At 37.5% G+C, this 14,768-nt stretch overlaps 1 protein-coding gene across 2 annotated transcripts; it reads right to left on the bottom strand.

Moving 5' to 3' along the window:
• Positions 1-1,621: 1,621 nt before the first annotated feature.
• Positions 1,622-12,745, bottom strand: Arl9 (ARF like GTPase 9). 2 transcript variants are annotated; one of them, XM_027937133.2, is made up of 3 exons: positions 12,669-12,745; positions 6,332-6,507; positions 1,622-1,801 (listed from the first exon to the last, which is right to left on the bottom strand). In XM_027937133.2, exons 1-3 carry the CDS (start codon positions 12,682-12,684, stop codon positions 1,622-1,624), a joined length of 372 nt encoding a protein of 123 aa, XP_027792934.2. In that variant the 5' UTR covers positions 12,685-12,745. The 2 variants fall into 2 exon arrangements, with proteins under 2 accessions (XP_027792934.2, XP_071470891.1); XM_071614790.1 differs by having other exon boundaries at positions 6,332-6,426; positions 12,669-12,684.
• Positions 12,746-14,768: the final 2,023 nt, after the last annotated feature.

Raw genomic sequence — 14,768 nt, 5'->3', positions numbered from 1 at the left:
GGATGAATGGATAAAAAAAATGTGGCATTTATACACAATGGAGTATTACTCTGCATTAAAAAATGACAAAATCATAGAATTTACAGGGAAATGGATGGCATTAGAGCAGATTATGCTAAGTGAAGCTAGCCAATCCCTAAAAAACAAATGTCAAATGTCTTCTTTGATATAAGGAGAGTAGCTAAGAACAGAGTAGGGTCGAAGAGCATGAGAAGAAGATTAACATTAAACAGGGATGAGAGGTGGGAGGGAAAGGGAGAGAGAAGGGAAAATGCATGGAAATGGAAGGAGACCCTCAGAGGTATACAAAAGTACATACAAGAGGAAGTGAGGGGAAGGGGAAAAATAATACAAGGGGGACAAACGAATGTCAGTAAAGGGGGCAGAGAGAGAAGAGGGGAGGGGAGGGGAGGGGAGGGGAGGGGGGATAGTAGAGGATAGGAAAGACAGCAGAATACAACAGACACTAGTATGGCAAGATGTAAATCAATGGATGTGTAACTGACGTGATTCTGCAATCTGTATATGGGGTAAAAAGGGGAGCTCATAACCCACTTGAATCAAATTGTGAAATATGATATATCAAGAACTATGTAATGTTTTGAACAGCCAACAATAAAAAATTAAAAAAAAAATAAAATAAAATAAAATAATAAGCCTCTTTAAAAAAAATTGAAAAAAAAAAAAAAATAATAATACTGAAAAACCACAAGTGGGGTGAAAACATTCTAATGTTCACTTTACTTTTGTTGATTAAACATCCTAATTCTAGGACTGGAGATGGAGCTAAGTGGAAAAGCATGTGGTTAGCATGTGCAAGGCCCTGTGTTCAAACCCCAGCACTGGAAAAATAAAAAATCCTAATTCACTCCAAATATGCTGTTTTAAAAATATGTTAATTGTATAACCAGAGATATGAAAAGTTGTGCTATATATGTGTAATAAGAATTGTAATGCATTCTGCTGTCATTTATTTTTTTAAAAATCAATAAAATATGTTGACTGGGTGTGGCGGTGAATGCCTGGAATCCCAGCAGCTAGAGGGGCTAAAGCAGGAGGATCATAAGTTCAAAGCCAGCCTCAGCAACTTAGTGAGGCCCTAAGTAACTTAATAAGATCCTGTCTCAAAATAAGAAACAAAAAGAACTGGGGCTGTGTCTCAGGGGCTATGCACCCCTGAGTTCAATTCCTGGTACCAAAAAATAAAATGAAATGTTTTTGTTTGGTTAGCTGTTTGCAGTATTAGATTCAATCCAGGAGTATTTTACCACTGAGCTATATCTCTGGCCCTTTTTATTTTTTTTATTTTGAGACAGGCTTTTTCTAGGTTTCCCAAGCTGATCTCAAACTTGAGATCCTCCCCAGTCATCTTCCCCAGTCCCCCCAGTGAGATTACAGTCGTGCACCACCATGCCCAGCTATAAATATGTTTAAAGTTCAAAATCTAAATAAGTAGATACTCATAATGAATTAACATTATCTTTGTGTATATGTCATGCATTGAGAAAATAGGAAATGTCTTATTTTTTAATCGAAAGTGGAAACCTTTGGTTTCAAGCCTGCCACTCAGCATTCCCCAATGACATGTAGGTGGTGAGTCACACAGTGGGCCTCGTCCTGCTTACTGCACATTTGCAGCCAGGTGTGCAATCAGGTCTTTGGCATCTTGCATAGTAGAAGGTATCTCTGAGCCATTCTTGGTCACTTGAGTTCCAAACAAGAACAATTTTCTGTCATTTCCCACCTCAGATAATGCTAATGCTTCGTGGATATCTGTAATGTGATAGGCTGCCTTGAGATCCTTCACCCAGAATGGAAAAATAAGAAGAAAAAGTTGGTTATTTTGCATTCCTTTGGGATATACAGACTTACTATTTGTCTTTATTGCTCTAATGACTTCACCATTTTAATACAGAGGATGTTGTGACCCCAATTGTGATGACACCAGTAGATGTTTGAATATAAATATTTTCACCAGAATTATGCCAGTATGGGGGTGGGTACTAGGGATTGAACCCAGAGGCTCTTTACCACTGAGTCACATCCCCAGCTCTTTTTATTTTATTTTTGAGACAGGATCTGATTCAGTTGCTTATGGCCTCACCAAGGTGCTGAGGCTACCCTCAAACTTGAGATCCTCCTGTCTCAGCCTCCTGAGTTGCTGGGATTTCAGGTGTGCACCATTGCACCCAGCTAATGCCAGCATTTATGTGTTATCAAACAAATGTTTTCTGGAATGAAGCTAAGCCAATCTAATACCTTAATTTTCTAAACAGAGTCATCACTGTTTTTAATTCAAGATTATTTTCAACAGAATCAATTAATACAAATTTACATTTATCAAAAGGAATTTGATTCATTAGTTACTTTTGGTTCATATCATATATTTCTAATTTTAGCACTTGCCATTGTGAGCTTTCTTTTCTGATCATTATTTCTACTGAACAAGAACTTTGGATCAAACTTTGGGAGGTAGAGGGAGACAGACAAGAGACCAGGGAGGGAGCAGATCGAGAACAAAAATGGTAGGGAGGGAGGCAAAGAGGAGGAGAGAGGCAAAGAGATGCAGCAGGGACAGAATCTCCTAGAGAGAGCTGCCTGGGCTTATGCTGCATGCCACAGTCAGACTCCTAGAGGTCAAAATGGAAAGATCCAAATATACTCCTCGGCCTCTCATGCATCCAGAAGTATTTAGACAAAAGGTCTCTGATATTTCTTTCTTTATTTTATTTTTTTTAAAGAGAGAGAGAGAATTTTAATATTTATTTTTTTATTTTTCGGCAGACACAACATCTTTGTTTGTATGCGGTGCTGAGGATCGAACCTGGGCCGAATGCATCCTAGGCAAGCGCGCTACCGCTTGAGCCACATCCCCAGCCCCTCTGATATTTCTTTTAAAAATATTAAATCCCTATTGTTTTTGAGTCCTTTGTTGGCATTTTCACATCTAAAACTGCATTTATAATTGGCTTTTTATTAATTTGCAGCATTTCTCTAAGCTTTAGAGTATCATTTTATCTATATATCTATCATCTATCTATTTATTGAGATGGGGTCTCACTATGTTGCCCAAACTGGCCTCAAACTCCTGGGCTCAAGTGATCCTCCTACCTCAGCTTTCTGAGGAGCTGGGACAAACTGGGGTGCCACTGCACCTGACCAGCAGAACAGTTTTCAAGTTCTAAAAATAATCCAATACTGAGTCATATTTTTCCTATACTAATGTAGACCTACCAAATTCCACCACGGGGAGGCTTCATGATGTGCTGTAATTAGTAACTGGGAGGTGGTTACCTTTCTGAGTACTGGTAGTCACATACATTCACTGACTGTTCTCAATCTGAATAATTTACTTGGTCTTAGAGCTTATAATAATTTGTGTAATGGTATTAATAAATCCAGTAACATGGATAATGGGTCGATCCATTTGATTTATTAATAATTTAAATGGAATACTGACTGGTAACTGCAGGCTGATGGTGTGTGGCTATGGAAATAAGTCACATGGTGGTGATGGGTGGCCTTGGAGTGTATCTTGTCGTCCCTGGCGCTCTCTTGCTCTTGGTTGTCATGAACTGAGCAGCTTCCTCTGCCACACCCTTCTACCATGATATTTTACCTCCTCTTCAGCCCAGAGCAATGGAGTCAGATTGATCATGAACTGAACCTCTGAAACTTAAAGCCCCAAATAAACTTTTTCTCCTCTAATTGTTCTTGTCAGGTGTTTTGGTCACAGTGATGAAAGGCTAACTCACACAAACTAGAATATACAGATCTTTTCTCTTTAAGGCTCAATAATATTATAAATTTGACAATGAATGGCCTTGTTGATTTAATTTGATGAAGAGACAAATCACAAAAGAAAGTATTGATAAATTAAAAATAGAAATCTTCAATATGAAAATGTAAACTATAAGTAAAATAAAATGACATGGCACCAGAATGCTGAAGAAGAAGATAGTAGTAAAGCATGTGACTAACAAAGAATGCTTTTAAAGATTCCTATAATTCAAACAAGAAAAGATAGAGGGGCTAGAGGTATAACAGAGTGGTAGGAAACATGCGTAATATATGTGAAACACTGGGTTCTACCCCCAGCAACACACACACACACACACACACACACACTATAAATACTCTAGTAAGAGTTTGGAAAAAGATACTAATAAATTCACTAATATGGAGATCAATAAACACCTGGAAAATATTTAAGCTCACTAGCAATTAGAGAAATATAAATTAGAATAATAAAAAACAATTCTGCCCCATCGTATTGGCAAAAATACCAAGTACTGACAAAGATACAGAGTTCCAAAAACTATCACCTTCTGCCAATGGGAGAATGAACTGGTATAACATCTTTGGAAAGCAACTTGATAAGATCTAGTCCAATTTATCATTTATAAATACAAAAACCCAGTAATTGTTCTTTTAGGCATATGCACCAGGAAAATGTTCACAGAGATCTCCAAGGAGACACATATATTTGAAGACTCATTTGCAACATTGTTTATAACAATGAAAAATTGAAAATAATTCAAATACACAACAAGAAAATGGCAAGACTGTGGTATATTCATTCGTGCAATGGAATAGCGTACAGCTCACATTTATCATGACTTTTTAAATCTTTGCTATTATTTATTTATTTATTGTTTATTGATGTTGGAACTGGCAATAGAACCTAGGGCCTCATGCATGCTAAGCACATCTTCTACCATTGAGTTATACCTCCATCCCCAAATCTTTGTAGTTTATGGTATTTAAGATGCTCCTCTTAAAAATAAAAACAAAATAGCACGAGTGTTTCTTTCAAAATGTTAACCGAATGTCAAAATCTGCTGAACTAGTTTCCACAAGGGACTTCAACTAGGCTCCTACTTTGGATCATCATTTGGGATTAGTTAGTTTACTTCCATAAATATTCACTCATAGAAGTCATAAAAGAAAAAGTAGGAATTGAGCTGTTTTATAATCGGCAAACCTAGCCATTGAGAAAGGGACTTAAGTAATACTAAAAAAAAGTGAATTTCCATAACATTGTATTACTTAAGCCCTTTCTCAATGGCTAGGTTTGCCGATTATAAAACAGCTCAATTCCTACTTTTTCTTTTATGACTTCTATGAGTGAATATTTGTGGAAGTAAACTAATACTAAAAAAAAAAAAGTGAATTTCCATAACATTGTATTATTTTTAGTGATGAACACAACACCTTTATTTTTTTATGTGGTGCTGAGAATCGAACCCTGTGCCTCACACGTGTGCCACCAATGAGCCACAACCCCAGCCCTTGGAAATTGATTTTTAAATTTTTTTTAATTGTGAAAAGTGCACATAACAAAAGTTACCATCTTAACCATTTTTCAGTGTACAGTGCCATTAAATACATTCACATTGTTGTGCGACTATCACCCAAACTCTCTTAATCTTGCTAAACTGAAACTCTGTACCTATCAATTAATTCCCCCATTCCTCCAGGCAATCACCATTCTACTTTGTATCTTAGTGGATTTGACTTTTCTGGGAGCCTCAATAAGCAGAATTTTTCAATATTTGTCCTTTCTTGGCTGGGTTATTCCGTGTAACATGATGTCTTAAAGGTTCATCTGTGTTGTATATGTCAGAATTTCCTTCCCTTTTAAGGCCAAGTAATATTCTATTGTATGTAAGTACCATGTTTTGTTTATCTGTTCATCATTGGATGGACTCTTGGGTTGCTTCCACCTTTTGGCTACTGTAAATAGTGCTATATAAATACCTGTTTGAGAAGTGCTTTCAGGGTTTTTTTTGTGGGGGGGTGGGGCGGGGTGAAGATATATGCCCAGAAGTGGAATTGCTGCATCATATGGGAACCCTATTTTTTTTTATTTTTTGAGGAGCCACAATATTATTTCCCATAGCAAGTATACAATTTTACATTCCAACAGTGCACAGGGGTTCAAATTTCCCCATGGATGTTTAATATTTTTAACATGTGTATGAAATAAATTCAGGTCAATCTAGTTGGTCTAAAACAAAACTATTTCTTTATACATGGAAACCTCTCAAATATTTTGTTGGATTCAACCATTAATATATGTTTATTGAAATAAGTTCAACAGACCTTTGCTGAATTCCTACTACGCACAAAGCAGTCTACTTAGGAACTTCAAAGGACACCAAAATTCATAACAGTCCTATTACGCTCAAGGAGTTTATAACCCAGGGAATCTAATAAGTCAAATTGAATATGCAGCATATTATTGAGTATCTAGCTATTAAAAAAATAGAAATTTCTTGTATTAGTAAGCAAAGTATTGAGTGTGATTTATATTTGCACAGATTTTTACCTGTTTGTGTGCAAACACAACCAGAGGAAGGATTGGATTTGCTTCTGTTAGTTGGTGAAGGAATTTTTTGGCTTCAGGTAATCGATTGTGATCTGCTGAATCCACCACAAAGATCAGCAACAATCCCTTGGACAGGTACATTTCCCAGTAAGAACGAAAAGGCTCGCTGCCGCCAACTACAGAGAACAGTAGAGGAAGAAGACACCAACAAATCACAGGAGCATTCACCCAGGACAGTCTGGGCACACTGGACAGGTGTTCCAACAAAATTCCACTGTGTTAGAAGATACCTAATTCTGAGAGCAATCAGAGGGACACTGCTGGGAAATAGCCATTGGGAATGAGTACCCTTCACAAGTGGATCATTCATTTTGGAATCAGAAAGGATCTTTGTTCAGATATTAAATGTTACAGTGGGTGTCTTCTGATCCTGACATACACAACAGACTCACAGCCACTGCAAGTTCATCAATGGGAGTGGGCTACTGAAATAGTTAAAGGTGGTAGGTTAAAGCACAAGTTATGCTGGGCACAGTGGTGTATGCCTATAATCCCAGTGGCTTGGGAGGCTGAGGCAGGAGGATTGTGAGTTCAAAGCCAGCCTCAGCAACTTCACAAGTCTGAGTAACTCAGACTTGACTCTGTCTCTAAAAAATACAAAAAAAGAGCTGGGAATGTGGCTCTGTGGTTAAGTGCCCCTGGTTCAACTCCCAGTATGGGGGAAAAACAAACAAACAAAAAACACATATCACTCTGATTTTTAAATGGACTAAACTTCTTGGCTACCCTCATTTGCATAATTCTTTTCCTTTGTCAGAATCCCAGAATTAATTTCTATTTTTAATATTGCATTAAGAGGAAATATGATCTTAAGGTATTCAGGAATATTTGCCTTAGAATAAAAATGCCTTTAGATTACAGAAATTCATTCTACTGATTCTTCCCATAGGAAACTTTTTGGTAATGATAATATACAAAATGAATTTAGCTTTTATTTTTCTCCTAGTATGGGGTTTGGCAGACCATGGTCCCATATTCAAATCTAGCCAGCCACCTATTTTTGTATAGCTCACAAGCTAAAAAGGCTTTTTTACACATTTAAATGTTTTTTTAAAAAAGAATACCATATTAAGACTGTGAATATTCTATCAATTTTAGATTCTAGTATCCACAAATAGTTTTATTGGAACACAATATGTTTTGGTTTATATATTGTCTGTGGCTACTCTTATACCACAAGGGCAGTTTAGTGGTTACAACAGAGACCATGCAGTCCACGGAGCTCAAATTATTTACTACATAGCCATTGATAGAAAGAGCTTTCAGATCTCTGTAACAGCAACTTAACAAAAGCCATTTTAAACACTAATAAGAAAAGATTTACCTTTCCTTGTTTTCTTTTGCATCTCTCTAGGCTAGTCATTCTTCTAAGTATTTTGTGTTTTTCATTTGTTAAACTATTTTGAAAACTTCTAAGTAATTCAGATGGTTTTAACACAATTTTAACATCCATGGACATTGGGTTATTCCTCATTTATTGTTACCATAAACAATGCTGCTGTAAAGACTTTTGTATTTGTTTCCTGGTGTGGATATATGTGAAAGGAAGGCCAACTATGCTAAATTGTTTTCTAAAGTGGCAGGTTCCAATTTATGTTCCACCAATGGCCAATAAATTTCCTTTGGATTCACATTCTCTTCAAAACTTGGTATTATCTGATTGATTTGTGTGTGTGTGTGTGTGTGTGCTCTCGCACCTAATTTGAATTCTCTTGCTTAATGATCATTAAACATTTTTTCATGTTTACTTCTAATTTGTTTCATGTGAAATGTTTTTTATGATGTCTAAATTTTTTCATAAGAGTTCTTAACATATTCTGATTACTGTCTGTTTATTGGTTATATGTGTTGCATGTATCTTCTCCCATTTTGTGGCATCTTTTTTATGAGCAGAAGTTCCCAATTTTAATGTAATTGATTTACCCATCTGTCTTTATCCATTTTTATATCCTGTTTTGTATTCTGCATTTGTCTTTTTCTACCCTGGAGACATAAGATATTCTCTATTTTCTTCACAAAGCTTTTTACATTAGACTTTTATCCATCTGAATTTGATGTATACATATGTATATAAAGAGGCTGGTAAACAATTTCACTTTTTTCTCATGTGCCATCACCATTTGTTAAACAGCCTCTCTTTTCCCCAGAAGATCTCTACTCTGTACATTTGGTCACTCTGCTCATTCCTGTGCCAACACCACACAATGTTAATTTTAAAGCTTTATAGTAAGATTTGATATTTGACAGAACAAGGCTGTCTTTCTTACTCATTTCTTCAAGAGTGTCCAGCTTTTTTTATACCTTTATTCTTCCATGTAAGTTTTAGTCTCAGCTTCTCAAACTCTTAAAAAAAGTTTTATCGGGATTTTGATTGGAATTGAATTATATCTAAACATAAATTTGGAGGAGAATTAACATCTTTTTAAGTTTTTTTTTCAAAAATTTTTTTTAGTTGTAGATAGACACATATGTTTGTTTATTAGTTTATTTTTATGTGGTGCTAAGGATTGAACCAAGTGCCTCACACATGCCAGGCAAGCACTCTACCACTGAGTTACAGCCCCAGCCCATGAATTCATGGAAACTATGTCACCATTTATTTAGATCTTCTTTCAGTGTTTTTCAATGACATCTGCAAATGTCTATTATGTGTGTGTGTGTGTGTGTTTAAGTTTAGGACTAGCTAAATTATGTACATTGCTATCAAAAATGATATCTTCTTAAAAATCATATATGCTAAGTTGTGCATAGTAGTGCATGCCTATAATCCCAGCAACTCGAAGAATCCTCCCAGCAGGAGGACAGCAAGTTTGAAGCCAGTCTCAGCAACTTAGTAAGGCCCTAAGCAACTAAGAAAGACCCTATCTCAAAACAAAAATTAATTAATTAATTTAAAAGGCTGGGGGGGGGGCTGGGGTTGTAGCTCAGTGGTAGACCACTTACCTACCACGTGTGAGGCACCAGGTTCCATCCTCAGCACCACATAAAAAATAAATAGAAGTATTGTGTCTATCTACAACCAAAAAAAAAATTTTTTTAAATAAAATAAATAAAAGGTTGGGTGTGTAGCTTTGTGAAAAAGTGCCCATAGGTTCAACCGGAGAAGAGGAAAAAAAAAATCACTTTCTGCATGTTGCTGGATAACAGAAGTGTAATTGACTTTTTAAAGTAATTTGACGGGTCTTCTAAGTTTGCTTTAAAGAAAATTACAACATTCATAAACAAGAACTGTTTTGTTTCTTCCTTTCTAATCCTAATACATTTTCTTTGTGTTGAACTGACTTAGACCTTCTGGGTAATGCTGAATTAAAATACTCTTGTTGGTCCTGGCTTTCAAGGGGCCATACTTCTAATACTTTATGTTGAGGAATCCTGTGTTCTGAAGTGTTGGTGGGTTAAGGAATTGCCATTTATTTTTAGTTTATTAAGAATTTTAAAATCATAAACAGAATTGAATTTTGCAATTTTTTTCTGCTTTTATTGAGGTTATCATATATATTTCGCTAGTTAACAATGTAGTAAATGACATTTATAGGTTTTTGACGGGGGGGATGGGTACCACAGATTGAACTCAAGGGCACTCAACCACTGAGCCACATCCCCAGCCCTCTATTTTGTATTTTATTTAAAGACAGATGCTCACTGAGTTGCTTAGATTTTTCAAACGTTAAACTAACCTTTTGTTTCTGGAGAAGCCAAGCTTGGTCATGATATGTTTTCTCTTTCATATACTAACTGGATTTTGGTTTACTACAATTTTGTTTGGATTTCTGCTTCTATGCTCATGAATTTCCTTTTTTTAATACTTCTTAGCCTGGCTTTGGTTATAGTAATCTCACTGTGAGGAAATACTACTTTTGCTTCCTGTTGGGTAGGAGAATTTATGGAAGATTAAGATTGATAGAGTTTACCTATAAAATCAACTTATCTAGTGTTTTCATTATAGAGTGATTTTTTTTTTTTTTTTGTGGTATTGGGGATTGAACCAAGGGCCTTGTGTTTGTGAGGAAAGCTGAGCTACCAACTGAGCTATATCCCCAGCCCTAGAGTGATTTTTAGCTAGTGATTTCATTTTAAATTTTTAAAATTATTCAATGTCTTATTTTTATTTATTTTCCACATTTTTATTGGTGAACTATAGTTGTACACAATGGTATGATTTATTTTTACATATTTGTACATGCACACAATATAACAATGTAATTTGGCCAAAAGTTGTTATTTCTTCTTGAATCTGCTTTTGTAATATATATGTCTATTGGCACAGATGTAAATATACTCTTGACATCTTTTTTTCATTTGAGACATTAGTTGTGCTTTCTAGATTTTCCTGATAAATTTCATCAGAAGATTGTCTATTTTGTTTATCTTTCAAGGAACTAACTTTTGACTTTTCTGATCTTTGCTACTGTATCTTTGTAATTAATTTCATTGGTTTCTTTATAATCTCTTTCCTTCTACCCTCTTTGATTTTAGCCCGTTGTTCTTTCCTAATCTACATCATATATTTAACCCATAAGTTTTCAGCTGTTTTTTTCCCTAGCTATAAACATTTAAGATTGTAAATTTCTTTAAATGCATTATTATTTTTTTGTCATGCCAATTTTGACCAATACCTTTTGTCATTGTTATTTTTACCAGTCATTTGTTCTGAGTATTTTTAAATTCCCATAATGATTTTATCTTTGAACTATGAGTTATTTAAAAGTGGACCTACCTATCATTGGAAGGGTTTTTGTTTTTTGGTACTGAGGACTGAACCCAGGGGTGCTTAGCCACTGGGCTTACATCCTCACCCACCCTCCTCCTTTTTTTTTTTTTTTCTTATTTTGAAACAGGGTCTCACTAACTTGTTCAGGGCCTCATTAAGTTGCTTCGGCTGACCTCAAATTTGTGATCTTTCTGCCTCAGCCTCCCCAGCCACTGGGATTACAGATGTACACCATTGCACCCAGCTAATTCCTTGAAGGGTTTTAAGTTAGCAATGGATTTGCTTAAATACATGGTTAAAATATTTCTCTTCACAAATGGACAAAAGCAAAAATAAAATGATGACTGCAGGAAACTGAGGAACAGGTGAGGGAGGTTTTGGCTCATTTGCAGGCAGTAGAAAAGGATGACACTGACAAATTCTAGTTATGCTTTGGAGATAGAAGGAGTCAATATGTTTCTCTTGTGGACCGAAGGCAGGGGTAGAGAAGGAGGAATCAAGGGTGACTCCCAGATTCTGCCTTGAGCAACTTGATGGGTAAGGAATCACTTAATGGCCAGTGGATTATAGGTAATGAAACAGACAGGAGGGGATAAGTCAGACATTTTTGTTTAATCACATGGTTTGAGAGGCCCATGAGACAATCAAGTAGAGATGTCAGGAGACGTTTTGATATGTTTGGGCTAGATAGGTCAATTGGGGGGGGCTCATTATCATATAGATAGTATTAAGTGCCATGAAGATGAATCAAGTCATCCAAAGAGAGAGTGTAAGAGAAGAACCCGGGAGGCTAAGATAGGAGGATCACAAGTTCAAGGCCAACCTGGGCAATTAATGAGGGCCTCATCTACTTAGGGAGATCCTGTCTCAAAAAATAAAAAGGTCACGGGTCTGGGGATGTGGTTCAAGTGGTAAGTGTGCTCTCCTGGCATGCGCAGGGTGATGGGTTCGATCCTCAGCACCACATAAAAATAAAAAAAATAAAGATGTTGTGTCCACCGAAAATTAAAAAATAATTATTAAAAAAAATCTCTCTCTCTCTCTCTCTAAAAAAAAAAAGGTCAGGAATATAGCTCAGTGGTAAAGAACTGAGAGAGAGAGAAGACAAGGGAAGATCTGACCCAACTTTGGGGCACAGCAACATCTAGCAAGGTGGTGACTTCAGCATTGCTGCACACTAGGGACTTTGGAACTGCCATCTAGTTGGAAGAAGTTTGGGGCTTCTATATAATTTCATTTGCAGAGAAGGAAGCACACTGTACTTACTTAGGCTGCATGTTTATTTGCTATAGTGTGGAAAGAGGGAGGCCCGTTATAGATTATAGGAGGGCATGCTAAAGCCTTCCTTTAACCTCCCCTGTCTCCATCACTGCAAAAAAGGAGACAATTAAAAAAGCAGAAAGTGATTCCTAACTCCCTCCCTAGAGCACCTTAGTATTAAACCACACATGCATCCTAAAGTTTATGTAAATCTGATCCAGCATCATAAGAATCCAGTTGATAACACCACATCTAGCTAAACATAAAAGAAGGCTACTAGATAACTAGTGAGGAAATAGAGCTTACTCTCCAGGAACTCCATTTGGTTGTCTTCAATGTCGATGCACACGGGATTGAAACCTTGGGTGGGTGCCTTGCTATGCTGGACTTTGTTTAAAGCTAGAGAGTCGAGGATGCTGGTTTTCCCTGCTCCATCCAGGCCTAGAACTAGGATCTGCTTATTTTTGTCCTGTGAAACAAAAGATAAATCAATAAACCTATGCCATCAGGTCCTTGTTTTCCTGGCTCCTAATAGTGTGTCTTCCTGTGCTAGGACCTAATAATAATCATGGAATTGCCAAACAGAGAGGAACTTAACATTTTATAGGCTGTTGAGAGCCACAGCCGAAGGGGCCCCAGCAAACTTCCAGCTGCCAGCAATCCAGCTGCCGGCTGATGATTGGCTCACAGCGGCCCCAGCAACATCTAGCTGATTGGCTCCTCGGCCCCAGCAACATCTAGCTGATTGGCTCCTCTGCGGTGATGCTCATTGGACTGTTTCCCTGCCCTTTCAGACCACGGAGCTGCTCATTGGGGGACTTTTTGGCTCTGCCCACGTGACCCAGCCAATCGGCCTCAAGAGCAGGAGGATTGTGGGAGGTGGAAAGAAGCTTGTTGGGGGGGGAGAGACAGGCTTGTGAAAAAGCCGGTGGTGGCAGTTGAGGCTCTGAGGGGTTTTTCCTGAGATGCTGTTTGTTTGGCGTGTTTGGTTCTAAAAATAAAGTTAGTTTCTTTTGACAAGTGGCTCCTGATTGTGCCCAGCCAGACTGCGGCATCTGGTGGCTCGCACGGGGAGCGACTGAGGGTAAGTGAACTGCTCGCCCCTGAGGGCAGGGCGAGAGGATGGGTAGCCATTTTAAGATTCTTCTTTTGTTATTTTGTTTCACTTTTGTTTTAAGTTGCCTGTCCCTGGAGATGAGTGAGACGGAAGAAAAACCGCTCACATCTGAGGAAAAACTATTTACGTCTGAGGAACAGATAGGGAGAAAGGACGGATGCACATGTCAGGAGGATAGAAAGGCTATAATGACTTTTTGTTGTTCCCTTTTTATTTCATTCTGTCTCGGTTTTGTTTGGCGTCATCTTGTTGGGTTGTATTATAGTAGAAATACGGGATCAGAAATTAGTAAAAAACAAACTGAAAGAGTGTTAAGTAAATTGTTAGAGGAAGGAGGCATCCCAGTAAAATCAATAGCAGTCAGGGCATACGTTGATACAATACAAAAATGTAGCCCATGGCTTTTTAAGGAGGAGTTGTTAAATATATCACAATGGAACCATCATGGTGAAGATTTAAAAAGAATAGAAAAGAAAAGCCCAGGGACTCTGCCAGTTGGCACATTGCCATTGTGGACGTTCGTATCTTGTTTGCTTAGTCCAAAGCCTTCAGTTCAGACAATGGTAGAGGAAGGAGAAGACATAATGATTCAAGTAAAAGAGAAGGTCTCTCAAGTTAGTCAGACAGAGGAAAAGATTCAAGTAAAAAAGAAGGTCTCTCAAGTTAGTCAGACAGAGGAAAAGATTCAAGTAAAAGAGAAGGCCTCTCAAGTTAGTCAGACAGAGAAAGAAAGTGTAAAACAGAAAAAGCCATCAGGGGGAAAGTTACAACAGGAGATTGCTACTAACACCTTTCTATCACCAGAGGGTGTAAGTGTCCAACCAACAGCACCACCTCTACAGGAGACTGCTACTAACACCTTTCTATCACCAGAGGACGTAAGTGTCCAACTAACAAGGCCACCTCCATATGCTGGGAGGTCCCCAACCCCCGCAGTTGATAGTTGGGATCCTGAGACAAGATCTCAAATATTAACATGCCCTGTATTTGAGGCAGGAGGGCAGCGATTTTACCAAGTTTTAAATTTCAAAACAGTGAAGCAGCTAAAAGAGGCTGTAACAACCTATGGTCCTCAAGCACCCTTCACTGTAAGCTTGGTCGAATCCATTAACAACTTGAACATGACGCCAGCAGATTGGGCTAATATGTGTAAAGCTGTGCTAAATGGAGGACAATACCTGTTATGGAAGGTTGCCAATGAGGAATTTTGCAAGGAGACGGCTAGGCGAAATGCAGCAGCTGGTTATCCTCAGAGAAATCTAGATATGTTGTTAGGCAAGGGACCTTAT

The sequence above is a fragment of the Marmota flaviventris genome, chromosome 7, assembly GCF_047511675.1.
Source record: "Marmota flaviventris isolate mMarFla1 chromosome 7, mMarFla1.hap1, whole genome shotgun sequence".
Taxonomy (NCBI): domain Eukaryota; kingdom Metazoa; phylum Chordata; class Mammalia; order Rodentia; family Sciuridae; genus Marmota; species Marmota flaviventris.
The sequence above is the reverse complement of the archived record's forward strand: the minus strand, read 5'-3'. Positions and strand labels throughout refer to the sequence as shown.

Excerpts from the sequence above, each read along its gene's own strand:
- Arl9 (XM_027937133.2), bottom strand. Across the intron at positions 1,802-6,331 it reads TTGTGTTTGCACACAAACAG|GATCTCAAGGCAGCCTATCA; the intron begins GTAAAAATCTGT and ends TTCTGGGTGAAG.